Here is a 23071-nt window from a genome sequence, read left to right as displayed (position 1 = left end):
TAAAAATGATATTTGCTCTTGTTTTAACTCTAACCAACAAATAACTACAAAGAGATAGTCATTGACTTTATGATTTAGTGATACGAAATAACTCTCTCAAATGGAAGGTCATGAATTCGCACCTAATGAGGCAGTATTAACCAACACAAATGTTTAATGAAATAAAGTAAAGCAAATGCATAATTCAATATCTTTGCATATTGTTGCTATATGCACTAGATTTAAATCATTGATTACAAGTTTAAACAACTCAAAGAATGACAGATTATACGCGAGTCATAGAATATAACCATTAGTATCTACACCTAACATCTTGTTTACAAAATTCTTCCACTTATCCATTCATCTTAGCTTGTTAGTTATGCTGAAGACTAATTATTTGAAACTTTTTACTATATGTTACGTAAGATGTCATATATATCTTGAGTTTTAGATTCAAGGTGTTATGATCAAATACTTGTTTGTGTTAGACAATAAGGTTATCATTATCCTTAAAAGGATAATCTTTGTAAGATAAAATGTCATATCAAAGTGGATTTAAAAATAAAATAAAATAAAAATGCTTAGGTGTATAGCAAGCTTATTAAGTACATAAAAAAAAATTGTCGCATGACTTGATATGCAATGTATGTGCTTGTTGCTTACTTAAACCTGTAACTAATAAATCTAAAGGACTGACAAATTTGGCTTGTCACCTCGTGTATTTTTATATCATAGTTGTGATGACCAATTACATTCAAAACAAAACACTCCGTACTCAATATTTTATAAGTCACATTTTATTATTCTCATTTTGTTTAATATTTTTTATATGATATTCGATATCTATGAACTACTCCCTCTGTCTCATTTTACCTGTCATATTTATTATTCATTGTCAAATCAACTCTTCCTTCTTTGTTTATTTTTTTAGTAATTTTTTTATTATTTTTAAATATTTTTTTTTTGTGTTTAATAGTACTTTTAATGTAGTTTATAAATATATAAATTTTATATATTAATATTAAACTTAATAATATGAAAATTTGGATTAAAAATTACTTCAGTCAAACCTCGTTAAACGAACCAGACAACCATTCTGGGATGGAGGTAGTATAAAATTAATTTGAATTTGATGACATACCATTTACCAAAATCGAATTTTGGATTCCAGTATTGTATTAACAGTATTGTTAAATGCAACAAAACAAGCAGGAAGACGAACAAGCTAGCCACCTAGGAACCCCTGAATAATGGTGTCCCAAAAACACTAGATTCTAAAAAACGGTACTCTCCTCCATGGGGCTAGCTGGCAAGCTAGCAGCGCCCGCAGAATCCATATGACACCGCGGGATACGGCGTCGTTTTGAAGGGACAGAGTCTGTTGTGATCCGTCCACGTGGCTCGTACCCTCTCTGATCTTTGTCTCTGTCTTCTTCAAATGCATCTACTCTCGATTTGCTCCCTTTTTCCCTTTCTACTCTCTACTGAGCTTTAACTTCTGGAATGGAAACTGGGACCTCGTACAAATTCCTTTGTTCCTAGGTTTCAAGTCCGTACAGTAAAGCTGTTACTGAATTCTCAAAATTGTTTTCTCGGTCGCGGATTAGTTTTCGGGTATTGTATTCAATCTCTATTCTTGTCAAGATTGTGTTTAATTTTTTGGTGTTTGATTCGATTATTGAATGTTGTTATTTGAATGGATTCATGCGTGCGCAGTACATTCATACGTCTTCTATATCGTTCTCTTCAATAATGGCAAGTTCGTTTTTGCGGTTTTCTGATTTGCTTTGTGAAAGCTTATCATTTTTATGGAGTTTGTTTGTGAAATTTTCACTTGGAATTGCTATGCAGAGGGTTTTTATCATAGCGGCTTGCGAGTTTGAATAGGTGGAAGAGGGAGTTGGTGATTTTAGACTATCTGTGATTTTAAGGCAATTGGGTGATGATTCAATGGAGGATTCGGTGACAAAATTGGGGGAGAAGCGGCTAATCATGAAACATGAATTGGTGAGAGTTATCATTCAGTGTCTGTATTCATTAGGTTATGGGAAGTCTGCAGCTTGCTTAGAATCTGAGTCTGGACTTTCATGCAAGTCCGCGGAGTTTGAAACCATAGAGTCACAAGTTCTTGATGCGAAGTGGGACGAATGTATTGTAAGCATTAATGGATTAAAGGGTTTAACTGATGAAACAAGAGCTTCGGCTTTGTTCCTTGTTCTTAAGCAATGCTTGCTAGAGTGTTTGAAAAATGGGGATGATTCTGCAGCATTAGAGATGTTGCGGAAACAGATTGCTGGATTAAAAGTAGGGAAGGAGAATATTCATAGACTTGCTTACGAGATCGTCTCTCCCAAGGATTCAGGGTTGGATAACTTTGACAATGGTTTAATTCCCAACTTGCGGAAGGAACTCGTGATTGAACTTGAAAACGTGCTGCCACCACCGATCACGTTGCCTCAAAGACGGTTAGAATATTTGGTTGAAATGGCTGTCAGTTCTCAGATTGATAGCTGTATCTACCATAGCTTCTCTGCAGTGTCACTTTATGAAGATCACCACTGTGACCGTGCTCAGTTTCCTACGAAGACCATACAGGTGTTAATTTCATATCTTGTTTATTATTTGAAGCCAAAAAGGGACAGAATTTATGTTTATGATCTCTGACTTGATAATAATAACAAAAAAGCTAAATTTAATTGAATGCCCCAAGTAAATCCCTGTTGTGGATTGGATTTCCATGAATTTATTGATTCTATTTCCTTGCAAATTACAATAATCAATCTCATATTGAGCCTTTTGTTCTGAATTTCAACTGTTTAAACACAAGCAGTGCTTTTAATGCTGTTGCAGATTTTAAGCAATCATGGTAATGAAGTTTGGTATGTCCAATTTTCCAATAATGGTGAGTACTTGGCTTCATCATCAAGTGACTGTTCAGCAATTATATGGAAGGTATTTTCTTGGTATGCTTTATCTATGTTTCTATGCACTTTATGCTTGCTGCGCCATTACTTTGTGAGTTTGTGGATTGTTTTGGCTAAGTTGCTGAAATAGGTGGTATAAATGGCATGAGTTTAAAAAAGGGGAAAAGTACAGGGCTTTAATATGCATAAGCTTCGTTGATGTAACTGACCTAGCTTTTGGTTAAATTTGGTGTTGGAATGCAAACCAAAGTGCATTTTAAAGAGAAATAAATGATACTATGCACTAATTGGCTGAAAATTGTGCATAGCTATTAGCATTCCCATGTGGCAGTATATGAAATAATTGCACTGTATAGATACATCAGCTTTTGTAACTTCTGAGTGTGAAAACTCTTAATACATTATTGATTTATTAGATACACCTTGATAAGGTTAAGCTAGTAGCATATTCTACTTTGAATATTACTAGTTTATATTCTTCAGGTGTGAATAGTTACGGTTCAAAGAAAGAGTAATTCCTTTTACAAAACCAAAAAATATGAAAGCAGCTCATTCAAATTGGATTTGTAGCGCAAGGATGAAGTAGTGAAGCTGATTATGATTATCACTTCATTGTTGTCACACTTTCTTCAAACTTATCAAGATCTTTGGTAATGTGAGTGAGGAAACTCTGCATTTTCATTCACTATTTGATAAATATCCCCATCTTGGCAAATAAGTAATTTGCTCCACAAATTTACTTGGTCTCGTGGCCTTTATTTTTTAGTTGGAAGATGTTTACTTATTAAAGTAAAAAAATTATTGGCATGCATCCAGAAGAATCTATGAAGAAGACATTTTTCATGCACTTCTAGATACATTAATTCTTAACTTCTGCCAGTTTGTACACATCAAGCAATTAGTAACCTCACTGTAAACTGTGACAAGCTATATCTTGCTGCAAATATCAATTATTGCCTTCACAAATATGAACGAGAAAGTAAGGTGTAGGAAGACATATTACTTTTATCTTCAACATCCAGGTCAAGAAAGATAAAATAAACAAGCAAAGCATGTTAAATAATATATCCTGGCAAGTGGGCTGTTTTCATCATATTGGAATGGCTAGCTTGCATAATTATGTGAGACTGAACATTTTTTACCAATTTGATTTTATGGAAGTTTACTTCAGAATAATTAACATGACAATGATCCAATGTGTGTGTATTGCAATGTGAACAGTTGATCCAATGCAGCAATGCTCTCAATGCTTGACGGCACAAGGCTGGTGATATAGTTTGCTGTCGATATAAGCCACATTTAAGCTATTAAGCCCATACTTTTAGTACCGTCATGTTGGAGAGAAAAGCATACAAATTATAAAAGGGATAAAGATTGTTGAAAATGAGAGTTCATAAAGGTTATTTCATTCAAGATATATTTGTGATAATTGTTAATAAATGTTGGGACGTGTAAAAGAGGTATAGTTCATTAAATCCTTCAAGTTAAGGTTAAAGTTTTGAATAATAGCATTATTATTACTTCACTTAGATTCTTGGGTAGTGTGAGTTCTTTAAAGTTTTAAGAAAATTAAATTTCATATTAATTATTAAAAAAAAAAAAAGCTACTTCAAGAGACAGTGGGAGTATGGAATAACTGAAAAGCTGGTGAACCTATCTCTGCACAATATAAAAGGAACATGTGAACTAAAGTCACTATTGTGGAATGTCCCTATGTTTTATCCTGTAGCAAAAACAGATGAGACTGGAAAATTGTGTCAGTCTCTTTTTAGGATTCTATACTAAATGCTCAAATCAGTGGATATTTTGGATATTGACGTTTTTGTGTGAAATGATATGGAGTATTTAATACTGTCCATGCTCTAAATATTTCATGCTCGGGTTAAAATTGCCTAAAGCAGTAAATTTTTCTTTTCATCTTGTAGTCTATAGGTTTATGTCCTTATATTATAGATGTGCGTTTGCTAATCAACTTTGATAATTTTGTGCTAGGTGCTGCCTGATGGTAAGGTGGCCCAGAAGTACACATTGCTGGGTCACAAGAAACCTGTGTCGTTTGTAGCATGGAGCCCCGACGACACCATGTTGCTGACCTGTGGAAATTTAGAAGTTGTCAAACTTTGGGATGTAGAAACGGGTACCTTCAAGCGTACATATGGAAATGACGGTTTCATTGTCAGCTCATGTGCTTGGTTTCCAGATTCCAGGCGGATTGTCTGCGGCAGTTCGGACCCTGAGAATGGCATATACATGTGGGACTGTGAAGGTAATGAGATAAAAGTATGGAAAGGGATGCGGATGCCAAAGGTTTTGGATCTTGCTGTTACACCAGACGGGGAGAATCTTATTAGTATATTTGCTGACAAAGAAATCCGAATACTAAATGTGGGAACAAATGCCGAGCGTGTCATTGCAGAGGAGCATCCAATCACATCCCTTTCCGTATCGGGGGATGGTAAATTCTTTATTGTCAACCTCAATAGTCAGGAGATTCATATGTGGGATGTTGCAGGGACATGGCTGAAGCCATCCAAGTACAATGGCCACAAACAACATAAATATGTGATACGATCCTGCTTTGGAGGATTGGATAGCACATTTATTGCCAGCGGCAGTGAAGATTCAATGGTATGCCGCTTTCTTTTTGTCCCCCGTTAATCAAATTACTAAATAAGTCTTATGTAGTTATGTTTATAGTAACTGTGCCTCTCCTAACACACTCTTCATGCATATAATTATAATTAGACTTCATGTATATATGTTTGCATAAAGTTACCATTTTGGGCATGGCTTCTTGCCCCAAGCAATCCTTAAGACTCTAGATACTGTGATCAACTAAATCTTTAGATGTATGAAAACATAACCTTTCTCGAAACGAGGTTAAAATACAACAGAATCAATGTTTGCATTGTGGCTAGGACCAATATGTTATTCCTCTTTTTTTTTTTTTATTGAAGATTCTATCTCCCGTGGCAGGTTTACATATGGAATCGAAAGAGCTGTAACCCGCTTGAGATCCTGTCTGGTCATTTGATGACCGTGAACTGTGTGAGCTGGAACCCTACGAGGCACCAAATGTTGGCTTCAGCAAGTGATGACCAAACCATCCGCATATGGGGGCCGAGCCTCTCTAAGCAAGCGGCAAAAGGCTAACCTCATCACCCAAGGAGCGTAAAGTCTCTCTTGCATTGTCAAATTCGCACTGTATGTGAATGTAAATGTTTAGCACCCCTCCCGCTTCATTTATCCTTAACAATTTTGTCCCATGTTTATACCCTGTAAATTGCCATTCTCCCATGGCATGTTTTGTCTTGTGCAGTCCCGCTGCTCCTTCCCGGTTTCTGTTTTTTTCTTTTCTCGAGTTTCAGGAACTGCCGGAGCGGCATTAGTCTCAAGGCATTAGTCTCAAGGTGATCAAACTCCCTTTTTGAGGCAAGGGTTTAATATATTTTTTTTTCCGAACTTAATAAGTGATGCTTACAATTGATATAGATGTTGATGATGTTTCTAGAATGGTGTATACAATGTACAGTCATACTTAGTTGGAAGAGTTCAGATTGGAAATTTGTGGTTATGGAAATTTCACTTGTAAATTTCTTAATCCTACAATGGACCCATCTTTTCTAGGTGGTTTATTTGAGGTTGTTTTGGTTCCACATGTTGTGTGGCCAGCCTATTTAATGCTCGATTTGGTCTTATGCATCATGTAGTTGTAAGTAAGGCAATTTGGTATTTTTTTGAGAATTTTAAGAAAATGACTTCTGGAAAATGTTTTCCGGAAAATGAGTCATTTTTTAGAAAATAGTTTCATTTCCAGTGTTTGGATGTATTTTGAAAAACTGTCTTTGTGTGTTTGGTTCATTTTCTGGAAAATGGGTAGAATTATATAATTAAACATTGTAATTATTTTATTTAAAATATAAAAAATTATAATAACATTATTTATTAAATAATAGAATTAAAAACTCAAAAATTTAAAAAAGAAAATGTAAAACAATAGGTTTTCAGCGGAAGCTTGTACTGTGTCAGTTGGTTTTCGGCGGTTTCTCACCTCTTGGTCCATTTTCGGTCATGCGTGATATAGGATATGGGTTGATTTTGATCGAGAACATGCGGAACGGTCATTTTGGCGATTCCAGAAAATGACTTACGAAAAAATATTCCGTAAGTCATTTTTCGGAAAAATGAACTGATTTTCCTTGGTCAACAGAAAATGCCGTTGACCGCATTTTTCGGATGTTGCCAAACACCAGAAACTCGTAAAAACATTTTCCGAAAGTCATTTTACGAGTTACCAAACACACCTTTAAACGAAAAACTACAGAATACTAATACTTCAATTATACATAATCATTTATCAATGAAATCAAGATGGCATCTTGTCTCTTTACGGTGATGACGACTCTAAGCCTAACCATGTCATTACGTTATACTCCGTATTTGATATGTCAATTGATTGATTTATAACCCGTAAATTAATATAAAAAATAAATTACAATTAAAAAAAATCTTGTGTAAATTAGACTGATTTATAACCCGTAAATTAATATAAAAAATAAATTACAATTAAAAAATCTTGTGTAAATTAGACTGAAAGAATATTGATAAAAATTAAACTCATAATTTTTAATTACAAAATCATACTTCACTCATTCAAGGCTATGATATGGTGCTTTTGACATGATAAATAATGTGTGATGTTAAAAAAAGTGGGAGAAATAGATTTGACATAGGAATGGAATGTCAGGACTGAGAGGATGCATGTGAAAGCGCACGTGCCCAAATTCATTCCCAGAAAGAAGATGGAGTTGGAGAAGTGGTCCTTGGCGATTGGGCGGTGCATGGGAGATGACAGATGAACCTCTTTTATTTTTATTTTTATATATTAAGTATTCCAACTTATGCTATAATAATCCTAATTTTTAATTTTTGAGTTTTCAGAATCTTTAACCAAGAACAATTAAAGGAGATAAATTGCAAATCGTCTTATTAATTCCTAGATATTCATCTTGAATCGTACACTATGCGTATAAAGAATTTTCATTTTTTCATATCAGTTAAGATTTTTTAACTAAAACAAGATACTGAAACAAGACTTTAAGATAATCGATTGAACCAAGTTAGTCTGTGATTTTTTTTTGTTAAATAAAAAAGGTGATTTGTAATATACTCCGTATGTCATAAATTGGCATCTTCTTCAAGGTTGGGACAAGCTGGTCAAACACTAATTCCTGTGCTTCAAACTGGAATAATTGCCAACGTGTAACCATCAATATAGATAATATCTCTATCTAGTCAACTCTTTGACCGAAGAATCCTATCACCTCATCCACTGTCCTTCGGATCGGTGGAATCGATCATTTCATGAGTTAATAATCACTAAAATTTTGGGAGGAAAATAATCATTTTGAAACCAACGTTTTTACGTTTCAAACACATTTTTTTTAATATAAAGAATGCACAAAAACATCCAATAACGTTTTTGAAATAAATTTCGTAATTAAAACATAACTTCCATAGTCTAGGTCCGGTGTAACGTTTTTAGCCTTATTGTAGTTAAAAGACCGCGACATCACTTCAATAAATTTGAAATCCGATTATACAAACGTAATTGCAGCATTGACTCAAAAACAACGTGACTTATCCCACACAAAATACATAGTTAGTCACTGTTTAATCACTATGACCCACTTTCAATTATTAGTCTGTCGTTTAATTAATAAATCAGTGAACCTGCTAACTCACACCCTAGTCAGGGTTGTAGGTTCTCAGTCTAAGTATCCTCCTGGGACTCTGTTTCCTCCATTTGTATTTGTTCTTTACTTTCTCATATGATTTATTTAATAATAGTTGTTATTTTACTTTTTTTTTAAAAAAAAAACATAACATATGAAAACAAGTTTCCTGATGGCATGTTTGGTTCAGATGAAAATAATTTTTCTAGGAGGATTTTCTCTTTAAATTTGAGGAAAAACATATTATACTTTGTTTGATTGATGAGAAAAATTATTTCATGGAAAATGAATTCTCCAAATTTGAAAAAAATATATGAATTCCTTGTTTTCTTTTTTCACACCTAGGCATTGAGGCTCAAACTCACTCCCATCATCCATGTGGGAGTATTAATCGGAAAACCGGATGCCACTTGACCACAAGGTCTTTGGCTAGAAGCATTTGAATATTTATTCTAATTATCACCAAACACATTTTTCTCTCCAACCAAATCATGGAATCAATATGCTAAGTAATTTATTTTCCATGGAATTTAAATTCAATTTAACATCAATTCTTTTCTACGAATCAAATGTGACATAAAAGAAAATGCAGTTTTAGGTGATGCTCCCACATCCATTACTGATTAGAATCTAGACCAATATATAAAACTTATGGCAAACGTGCACTCATAAGCTAGTTTTAATTTTGTTGTGTAGTTAGGATTTAAGTTCCTATTGTTAGAGGTTTAATTGAAACATGTTTTAATTCACATGTCTATTTTTCTTGTTTAAAAGCTAAATATTAAACTTGTTTCAAATTTAGTAGTTTGAAACAGTTGATAAGTGTACTTTTAATTATACTATTGTCATTTTTTGTTACTCAGTTATTTACAAAACAACCTTTTTAGTTCAGTTAGAACCAAAACAAGTGGTAAGACAATCTTTTTAACACATTTTTTAACGCCACTCCTTTAGCAATAAGGTTTATAATATTTTAAATTAATTATATGTGTTAATAATATAAAATTGTTGATTACATAACCACCTAATATTTTAAAGATGTTTTGTTTTAAAAGTATGTATCATGCAACAACACGAACATGAATGAATTATCGGGAAGAAAGTGACACAATGTTGGCCCTACAAGGTATTGTGGGGATGATATTTTAATTGGGATTAAACCTTCACTTATTAGTTACCTTTTATGATAGAGTTAGAGTCATATGTGACTTTGAATGTTCTATCATTTGGGGGTCTAAGATGGGCAATAGTACAAAATCTTATATCATCCAGAGTTTTGACTTAAGCGTCATTATTATATTATCGAAAGCATAAATTTTGTTTTACTAGCAATTCGCATGGTAGGATATATGGTTTTGGATCCTATCAAAGACATAGCACTTGACATATTTGTCTAGATTAATAATTTAATTCAATAAATTAATATTTGAGTGGTTAATTAATAGCCTAATATATATAGTGAATACAAAACGGCACTGAAAATAAGCTTTGGAATTTCTCTCGGACACCAGGACAATAAGAAGCGGAAGAGACCGAGAATTATAATAACCGTCCACTACCTAAATTAAAAGGTCTAATACTACCTAAATTAAATGGTATAATAATTTTACCAAAATTAAAACACTATAATAAAAAAGACACAAATAATCCCAACTTCCAAAACCAGCACATCAACCAATAAAAAAACTAAAGTTACATCAATCTTACACCATCTAATATTCTAATCCAACGATTACTATTTGACCTCATAGTACTATATATATATATATATATATACCTTCATTAAAAATAAAATAAAGACGTTATCAATTTTGGTTTGATTACTATTTAATATATAAGGTAGAAAAGAAACTTACATGGTAAGTATATTAAATATTAATTATAACTTAATTATCTTGACCTTGTCATCATATTATATATATATATATATATATATATATATATATATATATATACATTAAAATTATTTGTTTTACATACATCTTGAGACTTTGATACAATGAACTTGGTTTAATTATTTAGACTAATAAAATTGGTTTTGGACCTTCAAACTTCAAGACCTATAGAACAAAGATATTATATATTTTTATCTACCAAAATCAATCTCTAATTAATATTCAGTATTCACTTTGATTTATGAAAAATCTGCAGCTACTACATGAAGACATAACATTATTTATCGATCTGAATTAAAAATAATTTTTTAATCAATCGAAGTAATTGATTATATTTTTAAAAATAAACATTTTAAGGAATGTTACGTAATTTTGTGCATACAAACACACATATAGAAAAGATTTCAGTTAGGGCAAAGTGTTTGCAGCAGTTAATTAAAAGAGTGATATCTTATCATTTTAAATATGTTTTAGTGTTCTTTCGTGTTTAGTTTCTCTCCACTTCAGAATAAGTTTAATCTTTATTCCCAAGCTAATCAACATTACAATTTAAGAATTCTTCGGTTTAATAGACAAATTCTTTCTCTTTTAACCCCTTTTTTCAATTCTTGCTTTACAAATTGTTGTTCTTCATTCATTTTAGATTGTTTTAGATTCTGATTTGGTTCTTTCCTAAGCTACCATGGTGCCGTTACGCTAAAAAAAAAAAGATAATTTAATTTAAAAAGAATCATTTTTTTTTAAATTTCTTTTTAGTGCAAAAATATACCGCACTTGCCTTGAAAGGGGTGACCAGCCAAATGGGTGAAATATAATTTTCAAACAAAAAAAATCACAAATTTAATTCTTACTAACACCGTATTGGACTTGAGTAAAATTTAATTATTAAGAGAAGTATTGAGAATTATATACACAGAGATAGACAGACTCGCTCACTCACAATAAGAAAATATTGGTTGCCCCAAGGCTTAAAATAGTAGTTGGTCGCCTGACTTGATGTCCGAGTGTCCGACTGAATAATGTAACAGTGTGGAGTTGTGAGTTTACAATTTTATAATTAGTTCAACAAAATTGAGATTAAAAAAATATTATCTACCTACATACCATCCTCTTTGGTAATTAAGTTGCTTATATATATATTTCTTTCGGTTTCTCCCTCTCTCTCTCTTTCTCTTTCTCTCTCTCTCATTTTCCGGTTTAAAGCTCTCTCTTTCTTCTTCTTCTTCTTCACATAAAATACCCACCCGGAGTAAAGGAAGAAGAGAGTGCAGACATCATTAAATACACCATCTCCTTCGAAGCTTAGCTTTCATGGCCGCCGAGTCCACCTCATCATCGTCAAATCTCCGAATCACTGTCCAGAAAAACGTATCAGACGCCCAACTTTCCGAGCTCGGAATCAAATCTTGGCCCAAGTAACCCATTTCTCTCTTTCTTACGTTACAATTTTCTTCTTCTTATTTCCTTAAATATCAATTATTATTTTTCTGGGGGAAAAAAAAATCAGATGGGGTTGTTCGCCGGGGAAGTATCAGCTGAAATTTGACGCCGAGGAGACGTGCTATCTGTTGAGAGGAAAAGTTAAGGTTTATCCGAAGAACACGACATCATCGGAGACGGTGGAGTTCGGCGCCGGCGACCTGGTGGTTATACCCAAAGGACTCAGTTGCACCTGGGACGTGTCCGTCGCCGTCGATAAACACTACAAGTTTGACTCTTCTTCTTCTTCCTAGCCCTAGTAACGATAATAATCATCGTTTCATGATGATCAGATCGTGTTTTCTTTTCTTAGTTTTGGTAAATTTGTGGAAATTCACATCTCACAGAACTCATAAACTTGCAGTGTTTTTAATTTTCCCTTTGGCTTTTCAATAGGTAAGAGGCTAATGTTACATTCCCCCTTCTTAATTTCACTTCCCCTATTTCATTTTATATCTGATTATTGAGTAGATTCAATTTTTAATACCATGCCCAAATTCATGATAACTGTCAAGAACATTATGAGTTAAAATTAAGATAATAATAGTTCTCGAGCACATCTTACCTAATTGACCGCTATGCATTTAGGCATAACTCGTGATTATTATTTTCTACATTGTTTTCAAGATAAAGCCGTAAAGTCCTCAGAATTAAGGGACAACCTGGATCAATTGATTTGATAGTTGTTAGTAATCACAAGGTTTTAAGTTTGACTACTCCTGATAGTGTTATCTATCTATGGCAATTCTTAGTTTGATTCCATGAACAATTGAACCATCTAAATTAGTTTATCGATCTCTGGATTCAAAGTGGATTTCATCCATAATGTATAATCAAATTGGGGTGAAGTGTTTTTCCATAAATTAAAATTCTCAAAATTGGGTACAGTAGGAAAAAGAATAACATTATTATAGGAAAAACATTTATTGTGTGTTTTCTTTTTGGTAGTCAAAGAACCACCCAAAAAATGTGTATTTTTAATATGGTCAAACTCAACTCATAGTGAGTGTGAGAGAGAATCTCTCTTTTTTAAAACAGCTTTAAATGCCCTTTGACTGGTCAACACATATAATCTTATCATTTAATGGAAGACTATATGAGCAAGAAGAACTTGGAGCAAACCTATTTAGTGTTGATTTTTTTTTAAATTTTTTTTCACAAATTTTTAAAAGTCATGTAAGGAAAAATGAGTGAAGGAAAAAATCTATATAAAAAAGAAATCATGTGTGTTATACACCCACGTGTAGTACACGTGCCTAGGTGCAGCAAGTGCAATCTCTAAGAGAATAATTTTTAGTTTGTGGTGGATCTCACAAAAAAGCTTACATTTACAATAATATAATTTCCTTCTCACTTCTCTCTTCCACATCAACCATAAAATCTGAAAAAATCAACAAAAAGTCATTGATGGATTACTCTTAGTTAATAGTGGTGGAAGGAAATGATCCATGCCCGGCCCCACACTTACCAAACGGTAGAGTAGATTTGGTTTTTTTTTTTTTTTTTTTTTTTTTTTTTTAAATTACAGTTATAACTTATAAGCAGTGAAAATGTAAATTTTTAATCAAAATTTACTATTTAAAATAATCACAATTTATTAGTTTGTATTAAATTACAACTTTAACTTAACGAGATAAAAGAAGTTCATTAAATATTGTGAACTCATATTTTGAATTGTCAAATATATAACTCTGTATTTCAAATTTTTTGTCATCACTCCACCCAATAGTATAGTAAAAAAAATCACATTTTTTTCTCCCAACATTATCCATTACTTACATTATTACACTAACTGCAAAATCATTAGCACAAACATAGTCAAACCAATTCATCTCACATCAACATGTGTTCTTTTGATAATCCCACCATGAAGCGCTTTTAGAACAAAGCATGCACTATGACATGTTTTGTCTGCAAAAAAACAGGCCAAAAAGTAATATAAAAAAATTAAAAAGTAATAAAAACATGGAAAAAAAAACAACTAGTTCAATGAAAAACTACACAACAGGAAAGCACAATACAATATTCAACAATGGGGCATGTTAATAGGTCTAAGATATAGTTTGATAAAATCATAAACATCAATGATTAAAAAAATAATTTATAACAATGTACAATAAATCAATTAAAATACTTCAATTACAATTTACAATCAACGTTATGAATTTAAAATAAAAAATAAAAAAAATCAAAATGGTTGTTGAAATTACCATATTTGGAAAAATCTAATGGACTCAAAGAAATCCAAATATATTGGATTATTTGGGCTGTTCAAATCAATAAAGCCCGAATAAGTAAGAATAAGACAAAATAATTTTACTTTAGACACACGCTAATATCATTAATTGTAGACAAATAACAAACCTCCCATACTTGTATAAACAGGGGATCCAAACACCTCAAATGCAAGTCGTTCACTTTTTATAATATTGTTATTTTGTTGATTATATTTGTTCCCGCAACCACACTTAGCATTTTGTAATCAAACATTTCACATTGTACAATAGAAACAGTTATTATCGGCACATCACATCCATCTTCAAAATTGGGGCTTAGCTAAATTGATTGACCAATTTAGAGAAAGTTAATAGCTATGCTTCTTTGACCGTGGTAAGTTAAAATAGGGCCACCAAATTCGATTCCTACTAAATACAAACGATTTATGGAATTAGCTTATATTAACCAATATCACCTCACTTGCCTTTCGTTTAATATCTAATAAAGTGGAAGTGTGGGGATATATATAGATTTTGCGACTGTAATGGAGATTTTGAAAGTGAAGGATGATTGGTTATGGTTTGTTTGTGTATAGTCACATGATCCTCATGGGTGGCTACTATTAAGAATTGACACTAATTTTATAAGATAACGAAGAGCGATAAGTAACCTTGTGTATGACTATGTTGATAAATGAATAAAATATAGCTTTGTTGTCCCGTGATTCAGTGATTGAAAAATTGTATTGAAAACATTTTTTTTAATGGTAGACGGGATTAAAGTTCAAATCCTGCCATGTCACAAATAATCTAAAAATTAAAATTAGGTTGAACTATTTGTGTATAGAAATATACACTGATATGTAAATTTATGGGTTTCAACGAAACCAGAATATATGAGATATAAAATAAATATGGCTTTGTTGATGAACAGTACACATTTGACTCTTTCCAACCTATATATAGCTTGCATGAAATACTAAAGTTTTGGTTGGGTTGCGTGTAAGATTTTTAGAAACCGATTTTCACGTTAGGGAATAAGTTTTTTAAAAAAAAAATAAAAAAAATAGGGAATAAGTTTTAGTAGCCACCAATTCAAGAATATATATATATAATCGGACTTTAGGAATTTTAAATGAATATAGAAATAGAATATATACACATTGCATGTAAGTGAGGGGATAGGAATGCTAAATATATTATATTGAAGATAATATCATTTGTAGCTATGGGGAAGTTATGATTTTCATCCATCTAAAAAGTGGTAGAAAGAATTTTTAAAAAATGCTCTTCACTAATTAATGATCAATATAATGGTGATTGTTAGTGTTAGAGCATCCTTAGTAGTAGCGTTTTTTTTTTTTTTTTTTGATAAGTTTTTTTAAGTGTGAAGAGAGAAGAGAAAATAAGAATGGAAGAAAAAAAAACACAAATTTGATTTTAAAAAAATAAAAAGTAAAGGTTTTTTTGTGACGCGCATGCTAAGCGCAAGTGTGACAGCCACGCATGACTGTCACATGTGATATAAATTTGGTGTGGGTTCCAAATGTCATAATAATCCCTTCACTTGCAATATGATTTTCTCTCTTCTCTTTCTTGCACTTTTCTCCTCCAAGTTGCCATTTTTTTCTTTAAAACTGTGAATAATCCATGATGCGGATGCTCTTAGTATGTTAATTTTACAACTTAAACCGTCAACTGCAGACCAAGACAATTTGTCGTTTTAAACACAAACAGATTTGGGCCAACCACTCAGATTGGGACCGAATACCAAGTCACTTGTATCTCCTATATCATAGTAGGTCCGAAGAGGACCTTCATATAAGCGACACCCTTGCCCCTTGGCCTTAGCCCAAGGTAGGCAAGGCCTTTTGGTAAGCATGGACCAGCAAGGGATGCAAGCCAGCAGTGTTTATGGAACAGTTAATATCCAAAATTAATTATGATTGTCAAAAAAAAAAAAATATTTGAGCAATCATGAGTCATGACTGGTTAAATTATCAAGTAGGTGATTAGACAAATAGTTACAGACTTACAGGGTACATATTTTGTCAACCTATTAAAATAGAAAGAGTCAATTATATCATTTGATCACAAGGACTTTAGTGCAAAGAGTATAGTTAGTAAGTTTGGTTTTCTTTCTTCTTTCTATATATACACTTAAGTGATCTCAGCATGAGTGGATTAATCCTGAGCACTGCGAAGGTAACTCGCAAGTTGTGCACAAAGGATCCAATCATTCTAAGTCTTTATCTCATTCATATATGTTTTCACTAGGATTAAAAATTTTACACGATTGTCTTTTGTCGTGACATCAAGTTAGGGACATCAAGTTAGTAGCCCGGGGATTCAATGTCTTTTTTACGTTTAAGTTGGATCAAAACAATGTTTAATTTATTGATCTGATCAGTACAAAAAATTCTACCTTAATTATTCCTATACGCTGCACTTATATATTTACAGACTAAACCACCTCCTCCTCCTGCTGCTGAACCATGGCTAACTCCCTTCTTCTCTTGGACTCTTCAAAATCGTCATCATTGTAAGCATATCCGCCATGGCTGGTGAGGTCCATACCCGCCATTTCATCATCGTGCGATATCCTCAGAAGCTCTAATTTGTGCAGAAAAAGAAACAATGGACCCATTGTCACAGTCGTCCACCCAATAATCACCACAATCTGGACCGCATGCGCCGCTAATAGCTTGGGTCCGCCGCCGAGGATCAGCCCGTGCGGCCGCCCTGGCAGGCCGGGATACACCTCGTCCACGTACTTGGATTTCGCGAAGAGTGCGGTGAATATGATCCCCCACGCGCCGCAGCCGCCGTGGAGCTGTGCCGCTTCTAAGGGGTCGTCGTACTGGAGTTTCTCGGCTAGCTTGTTGCAGGCGATGAGAACCCACGCCGCCACGAAGCCGCACACGACGGCGGCCCACGGATCCACCACCGAGCAGCCGCTCGTGATGGCGGCGAACCCGCCTAGGAGGCCGTTGCAGACGTCGGTTAGGTTCCAGTTGCCGATCAGGACCTTTTTCCCGAACAGCGTCGTTAGCGCCGCCGTGCAGCCCGAGAGCGTGGTGGTCACCGCCGTCCTCCCGACTGCGCTCCACTGCCCGTAATATGCGCCGCTTTTTCCGTAAGCTTGGAAGATGGTTATGAATGAACCGGGGTTAAACCCGTACCAACCGAACCATAACAGAAACGTGCCTAACACCACTAACGCCCCATTATGGCCCCTGATCGCCACCGGTTTTCCGGAATGGTCGAACCGGCCGATCCGGGGGCCTTCAATTACAGCTCCCCAAAGACCGGCGATCGCACCAGTCAAATGAACAACCCCTGAACCGGCAAAATCAATAACTCCGGTTCCAAACAGAAGCTTCCCATCGCTTCTTGCCGGGCTGGCCCACCCGTCTCCGGACCAGAACCAGTGAGCCACGACCGGGTAAACAAACCCGGTCAACAACGACGAGTATAACAGATACGCCGTGAACTGCGTTCTCTCGGCGATTGATCCGCTGGTGATCCCGGCGGCCGCGATGGCGAAGCACCATTGGTAGAGAAAGTAGCCGTAGTCGAACGACTCCGAGGGGAGGCTCGTGAGGCCGAAGTTATGGCGACCAATGAAGCCGTTGGACGGGCCGCCGAAGGCGAACGCGAAGCCGAAGAGGAAGTAGAAGAGGCCGCCGGCAGCGGCGTCGATCACATTGGTCAGCATTATGTTCATGGTGTTCTTCGCCCTCACCGAGCCGGCGCAGAGCATAGCGAAGCCGAGCTGCATGGCGAAGACTAGGTAGGCGGAGAAGAGGAGGAAGGTGGTGTCGACGGCGTGGCCAGCGTCGCCGAATTTGTCTTCCACGCCGTTGAATTGATCGCAAATGTACTGAGCCGCCGCCGTGGCGTTGGCGGCTCCACTGAGAAGTGGGGTTAGATGAACAGCGGAGCAAGTCGAAGTGGCCATGGGAAAATCAAGAAATGAGGAGGGTGAGTATTGGATGTACACGATGGAAGTGGTATATATTTGGGGAGAATGAGATCCAGAAAGCTAAAAAAATGAAACAGACCAGAGATTCCTGGATTAGTTACAACTCGCCACCACCAGATTCTGAACGATTCAAGAATTTAAACAGATTGGAGCTAGTGTGTTAGGGGCAAGGCAAATTATTATATTAAATAATGAATGTTCACAATTTACATCTGAATGTTCATTATATAAATAGGCATTGATCTACTTTGCAAGTGAATCCGAGTACATGATATAATTATTGTTAAGGCAATACCCCTATTTTGTATTTTCTCTCGATTCTATTTGAATTATGGGTCTCCATATATCATCATATTATAAAGGTCTGAACCCTGAACCCAAAGCCCAAAAGTTGCATCTATCCTCACCTTAAAGTGAATGAGTAAAAAAAAAATACCGTCTCTCGCTGAATCCCCGCATTGTCACCAAAACAGACTCTAAACTTTATTTTGAATTACTCAAATTTTATCCTAAATGCATCCACTCCCTCTAAAAGGCAAAACTTAAAGGCAACCTCAGCCAAATTGTTCAGAGTTGACTTAGTAATCACAATATTACAAATTTAATTTATAATGGGAACAACCTATTGACCTTAATTTAAGTCTATTACAGCCCTAAAACCAGCAAGTTAATCAAGTTATTGACTTAATAACCACAAAGTTAAGAGTTCACAAGTTATTAGTGAATCTTGTAGCATTTTAACAAGAGTCAAAATTGTTGAATGGCTAACTTGCAACACTTCCATGAAAAAGGATAGTTCAAATGCCAAGATTAAGCAATCTCACTGGTCTAACTTAAAGATTTTGGTGTCACTATAGTAGCTAATATACAGTGGATTAAGGATTTAACTAGGTGGCATGAAATGCGTTTGGGAGGATATTGATCACACTGTGAAATTCTACCAATTGAACAAACCGAATTTGGTCATGCAACCTGTTAGAAAGACCAATTTCCCGATTTGAAGGTTTTATAGAAGCTGGACTTCCTTGAAACAACAAAAAACACTGCAACAAACATTAGAAAATAGATGAATAACAAGAAGAAAAAGAGAGGATCAAGTTATAATCTTTAAAGTGGGGGGAGTTGTGAATACCAGGAACTCCGGGGATTACAAGATTTGGTTCTTTTAGTACATCGTGAAGTGTCCTCCTCTCATCAACTTTCACCCACTTGGGGCTATTGCCTGGGAAGAATGCCGAGAATCAGATACAAAGTAAACAGCACAAGCAGCATTTGATAACAACAATCAAAGGATAAATATTTGGCCTTCTCCATATGCTAATGTCTAAAATCAAATAGCCTAGGTTCTGGGCCTTGATCGCATTATGGGCAACATAATATTTTTCGACTGAAATGTTCTGAGGTAGGGTGATGAAGGAGAACTTCTCTCTTGGAACATGAGAATTCAGAAATACATACCAAGTGAAGTACTACAGCTAGTTGATTCTTGAGCAGCATTTATATCGTCATCATCGAAACTTTCCAAATGAGAAGCAGATGTTCCCTCTAGTAGATAACGAAGAAGTTCTTTCTTGGATAAAGGGACTTCAGAACCAGCCTGACAGATAGCATGTATGGCGTTAAGAAACAAAAGCAGAACCAGCTCCAAAGAGATAAAAGCTTCGAGTAGGAGATAAAAGGAAAACTCGTGACCTTGACTATCAGACAAGCCCAATACATAGTCTTTAAGAAAAAAAAAAAAAAAAAACAAACAAACAAAAAACCAAGCAGCCAACAAAAGTTATCAATTATTTGTAGCAAGATTTCAATATGCACACAGCTCATAAATAAAGTAAACGAAAGCAATAAATCTAATTTAATTTTATCAAAGGTTTCATTTTTAAGTAAGTTCAGAGAGTAGAACAAAATTCTTGACTAGCTAAAAGAGAAAGAAATTATCCAGCTCTGAAGCTCAATGAAGATTACTGCCATCCACAAAGAGATTTGCTAAATACTATAGTAATATCTGGAAACGTTTTCCTTAGAATGAGATATATAGACGGTATGTTCTACGGAGTAGTTTTTTTTTTTTTTTTTAATAATTATTCTCAAGTTCTGATAATATTATTTGAAGCACAGTGCAGACTGTTTGTTTCAGTATTTCAAAACCCATATTCCAAAACCAAAGGTAGAAATAGAACAAGCAATAGCATACCTTACAGTACAGCTCAAGAGCATCACGAGTATAAGCATTTCCTTCATCCCATGTCAAAGGAGGACAATCTTCTGAAAACATGTTTCAAGGCTAAGGATTACAAGAATCTATTACAGATACATAATAAGGTTCAGTCACATGAAAACGGTCTGCATACCAAATTAATATACATTCAAAAATTAAAACAACAACAAACAGAGAATTAAGCAAAAAGGATATCATGTCAAGATGAGCTAAAAACATGTCTGTCTCGCAGAAATCCTCAATGAAGTCACTAGACATAACCTCTGGATACAGAAGAACAACAGGCCAGTGAAGAATATTATTTTTGTCTAGTATTGGCTTTTTCAATCCAGTAAGCTCTCGATACATTGCCTTCCCAATCTTCAAGTTTCTATCCTCAAATGCAGAGATGAGACCCTGCATAGATTCACAAAACAAGCTAAGAGATTCTTGCTTGAGGAATACACTGTTTCCCCCATTCCAAAGAGTGAGAATTGTAGACCTTAGCAGCTGCAATGGCTTTAGAAATTTCAGCTTCCCGGCGTTCTTGTTCATACTTGAGAGTATCAATTTGCTTGGCCAGCTTCTTCAAATCATCATTAGAAGAGGATTGCTCAAGCCCCTTTTCACAGTATGATTTTGCTTCAACCAACAAATTCAGTGACACTGATGCTTTGGCTGCTCTGTAAAATGCCTAAACAATGGAATATGCATCAATAATCAGGAAGAGCACCGCAGAGGGGAAAAACAAGTAAAGACAATTGACAAACTACCCCGGCAAAATTCCCTCGCCCCTGGCCCTGCCCCACACCCCGGCCTACAAGACAAGGGAGGATAAATCATGGTAACTCAGTGGTCAATTAGGTGAGAGGACTAGTTTCTGGTGCCCACAAGGAACTACATTGAGTGTAACTCCCACACTACCGCTTCCAAAGCTCGATCCTATGGCTTAGGATCCACTAGGAACCAACTGAGTTGCCCGCCAGGAGGCAGGAGTTCGATCCAATGGCTCACAATCTATCCTCAGGAACAAACTAAGCTGCTCGTGCGGGCACGAAAATGGACAAACTAATTGTATGGCAAACAGCAGAATCCATATTACAACCTTAACGTTTGCTGGGTTAAGTTTGATTGCCTCCTCAGCATCCTGCAGAGCTCGTCTATTATTCCCCAAGAATAGATTAACATGAGCTCGATTGGAGTGAAGAATAGATTGCTCGGCATCGCTCAAAGCCTTTTGATTGATTGCCCTGGTGTAGCAATCAATCGCACCAGAATAATACTTCTTCCCCTTCTTCACATACTCATTCCCCTTTTCCTGAAAGACAATTAGGGTGTCAAAATGTCGGAGAAGTATTATTTCTTTCAGGGAAGAAAGATTACCTTAAGTTCGATGGCAGTGGACTCTTTGAGAGCAGCTATGGCATCAAGGTCGGCAGTTTCAGTATCCGTCTTTGGCTCTGAACCTGCTTCCATCCATAACGCCATAACTCCTCCTGCTGCCTGCTGCCTGCTGCTTATGCAAGAAAGCGCGCGCGAGCCGACCACAAAAGCTTTGCTAATACGGAGAAGTTGAAATCGAGCTTTGTGACACAGAGACTGCGAAGACGACAACGAAAATGGGCCGAACTTTCTGGAAGTAAAGTTTGGAAATGGGCTTTTGACTCGAGTTCAATTGGCGTACTTCCGTTAAACTCTAGATATGGGCCACTAATTGTACTTTTTTAATGAAAAAAAAAAAAAACACTCATTGTCGATATCCGGCACACTAATTTGTTTATAGTTGATTTGGTCAGATGACACTTTTATGTCTCTCTTGTGGCCTTGTGAGAATGTCACATGATTGAATCTCGAAAATATAGAACAACAATAGACCACTTTTACTTATAGAATATTTTATTGTCTTAATAATTTAAACAAATTTAAAATATTTTATTGTCTTAATAATTTAAAAAAATTTATAAATTCTGAATTGGTCTACCCCATCGTCTGATTGGGCATCGAAACTTGCCACGAGTCAACATAAAATTGGATTTATTCAAACATAAATTAGTCATTTCTTGTATATTGAAACATCGAAACTTGCCACGAGTCATCATAAAACTGGATTTATTCAAACATAAATTAATCATTTTGCCAAAGACTTTGTGGTCTAGTGGCACTCGGTGTCCCGATTAACACTCCCACATGAATGATGGGAGTGGGTTTGAGCCTTAGTAAAAAAAAAAACCGGTCTTCTGATCACCATATACTCATTTAGCAAGTAAAGAGTTATCATTTCTATTTTATTTTAGTGACATGCTGACGTGAAAAACTTGTATCCACTATAAGAATGGATCTTAACTACCATAGAATTACAAAGAGGTAAACCAACTGCCATAAGAGTTATCATTTCTATTTTATTTTAGTGGCATGCTGACGTGAAAAACTTGTATCCACTATAAGAAATGCTGACGTGAAAAACTTGTATCCACTATAAGAATAGGTCTTAACTGCCATAGAATTACAAAGAGGTAAACCAACTGTCATAGAATTACAGAGAGGTAAACCAGTTTAAATTGCTCATAGTTGACTTATTTAAATAAAAAAGAGTCAATAGGCATAATCCTCTCTATAACCCTCCTTTAATTTTCACTATTAGACTTGTATTCTTATAAT

At 35.1% G+C, this 23071-nt stretch overlaps 4 protein-coding genes across 5 annotated transcripts; 2 read left to right on the top strand and 2 right to left on the bottom strand.

Annotated features, from left to right (window-relative positions):
• The first annotated feature begins 1236 nt into the window (after positions 1 to 1236).
• On the top strand, positions 1237 to 6604 carry LOC116016839 (WD repeat-containing protein WDS homolog). 2 transcript variants are annotated; one of them, XM_031257272.1, is made up of 5 exons: positions 1237 to 1596; positions 1834 to 2577; positions 2833 to 2934; positions 4899 to 5534; positions 5883 to 6604. In XM_031257272.1, exons 2-5 carry the CDS (start codon positions 1933 to 1935, stop codon positions 6057 to 6059), a joined length of 1560 nt encoding a protein of 519 aa, XP_031113132.1. In that variant the 5' UTR covers positions 1237 to 1596; positions 1834 to 1932; the 3' UTR covers positions 6060 to 6604. The 2 variants fall into 2 exon arrangements, with proteins under 2 accessions (XP_031113132.1, XP_031113133.1); XM_031257273.1 differs by lacking the exon at positions 1237 to 1596 and adding an exon at positions 1718 to 1737.
• A 5095-nt stretch (positions 6605 to 11699) lies between these two features.
• On the top strand, positions 11700 to 12468 carry LOC116017073. The gene is made up of 2 exons (XM_031257592.1): positions 11700 to 11951; positions 12044 to 12468. The coding sequence occupies exons 1-2, from the start codon at positions 11848 to 11850 to the stop codon at positions 12267 to 12269; spliced, it is 330 nt and encodes a 109-aa protein (XP_031113452.1). The 5' UTR covers positions 11700 to 11847; the 3' UTR covers positions 12270 to 12468.
• A 4185-nt stretch (positions 12469 to 16653) lies between these two features.
• LOC116017212 (ammonium transporter 1 member 1-like) lies at positions 16654 to 18693 on the bottom strand. The gene has a single exon (XM_031257749.1). The coding sequence runs from the start codon at positions 18190 to 18192 to the stop codon at positions 16696 to 16698; it is 1497 nt and encodes a 498-aa protein (XP_031113609.1). The 5' UTR covers positions 18193 to 18693; the 3' UTR covers positions 16654 to 16695.
• Positions 18694 to 18915: 222 nt separating this feature from the next.
• LOC116015255 (tetratricopeptide repeat protein 4 homolog) lies at positions 18916 to 22002 on the bottom strand. The gene is made up of 8 exons (XM_031255284.1): positions 21797 to 22002; positions 21519 to 21731; positions 20916 to 21107; positions 20630 to 20830; positions 20411 to 20491; positions 19675 to 19813; positions 19349 to 19438; positions 18916 to 19259 (listed from the first exon to the last, which is right to left on the bottom strand). Exons 1-8 carry the CDS (start codon positions 21899 to 21901, stop codon positions 19192 to 19194), a joined length of 1089 nt encoding a protein of 362 aa, XP_031111144.1. The 5' UTR covers positions 21902 to 22002; the 3' UTR covers positions 18916 to 19191.
• Positions 22003 to 23071: the final 1069 nt, after the last annotated feature.

Source organism: Ipomoea triloba, chromosome 4 (genome assembly GCF_003576645.1).
Source record: "Ipomoea triloba cultivar NCNSP0323 chromosome 4, ASM357664v1".
In the NCBI taxonomy this organism is placed as follows: domain Eukaryota; kingdom Viridiplantae; phylum Streptophyta; class Magnoliopsida; order Solanales; family Convolvulaceae; genus Ipomoea; species Ipomoea triloba.
This window is presented reverse-complemented; position numbering and strand designations above follow the sequence as displayed.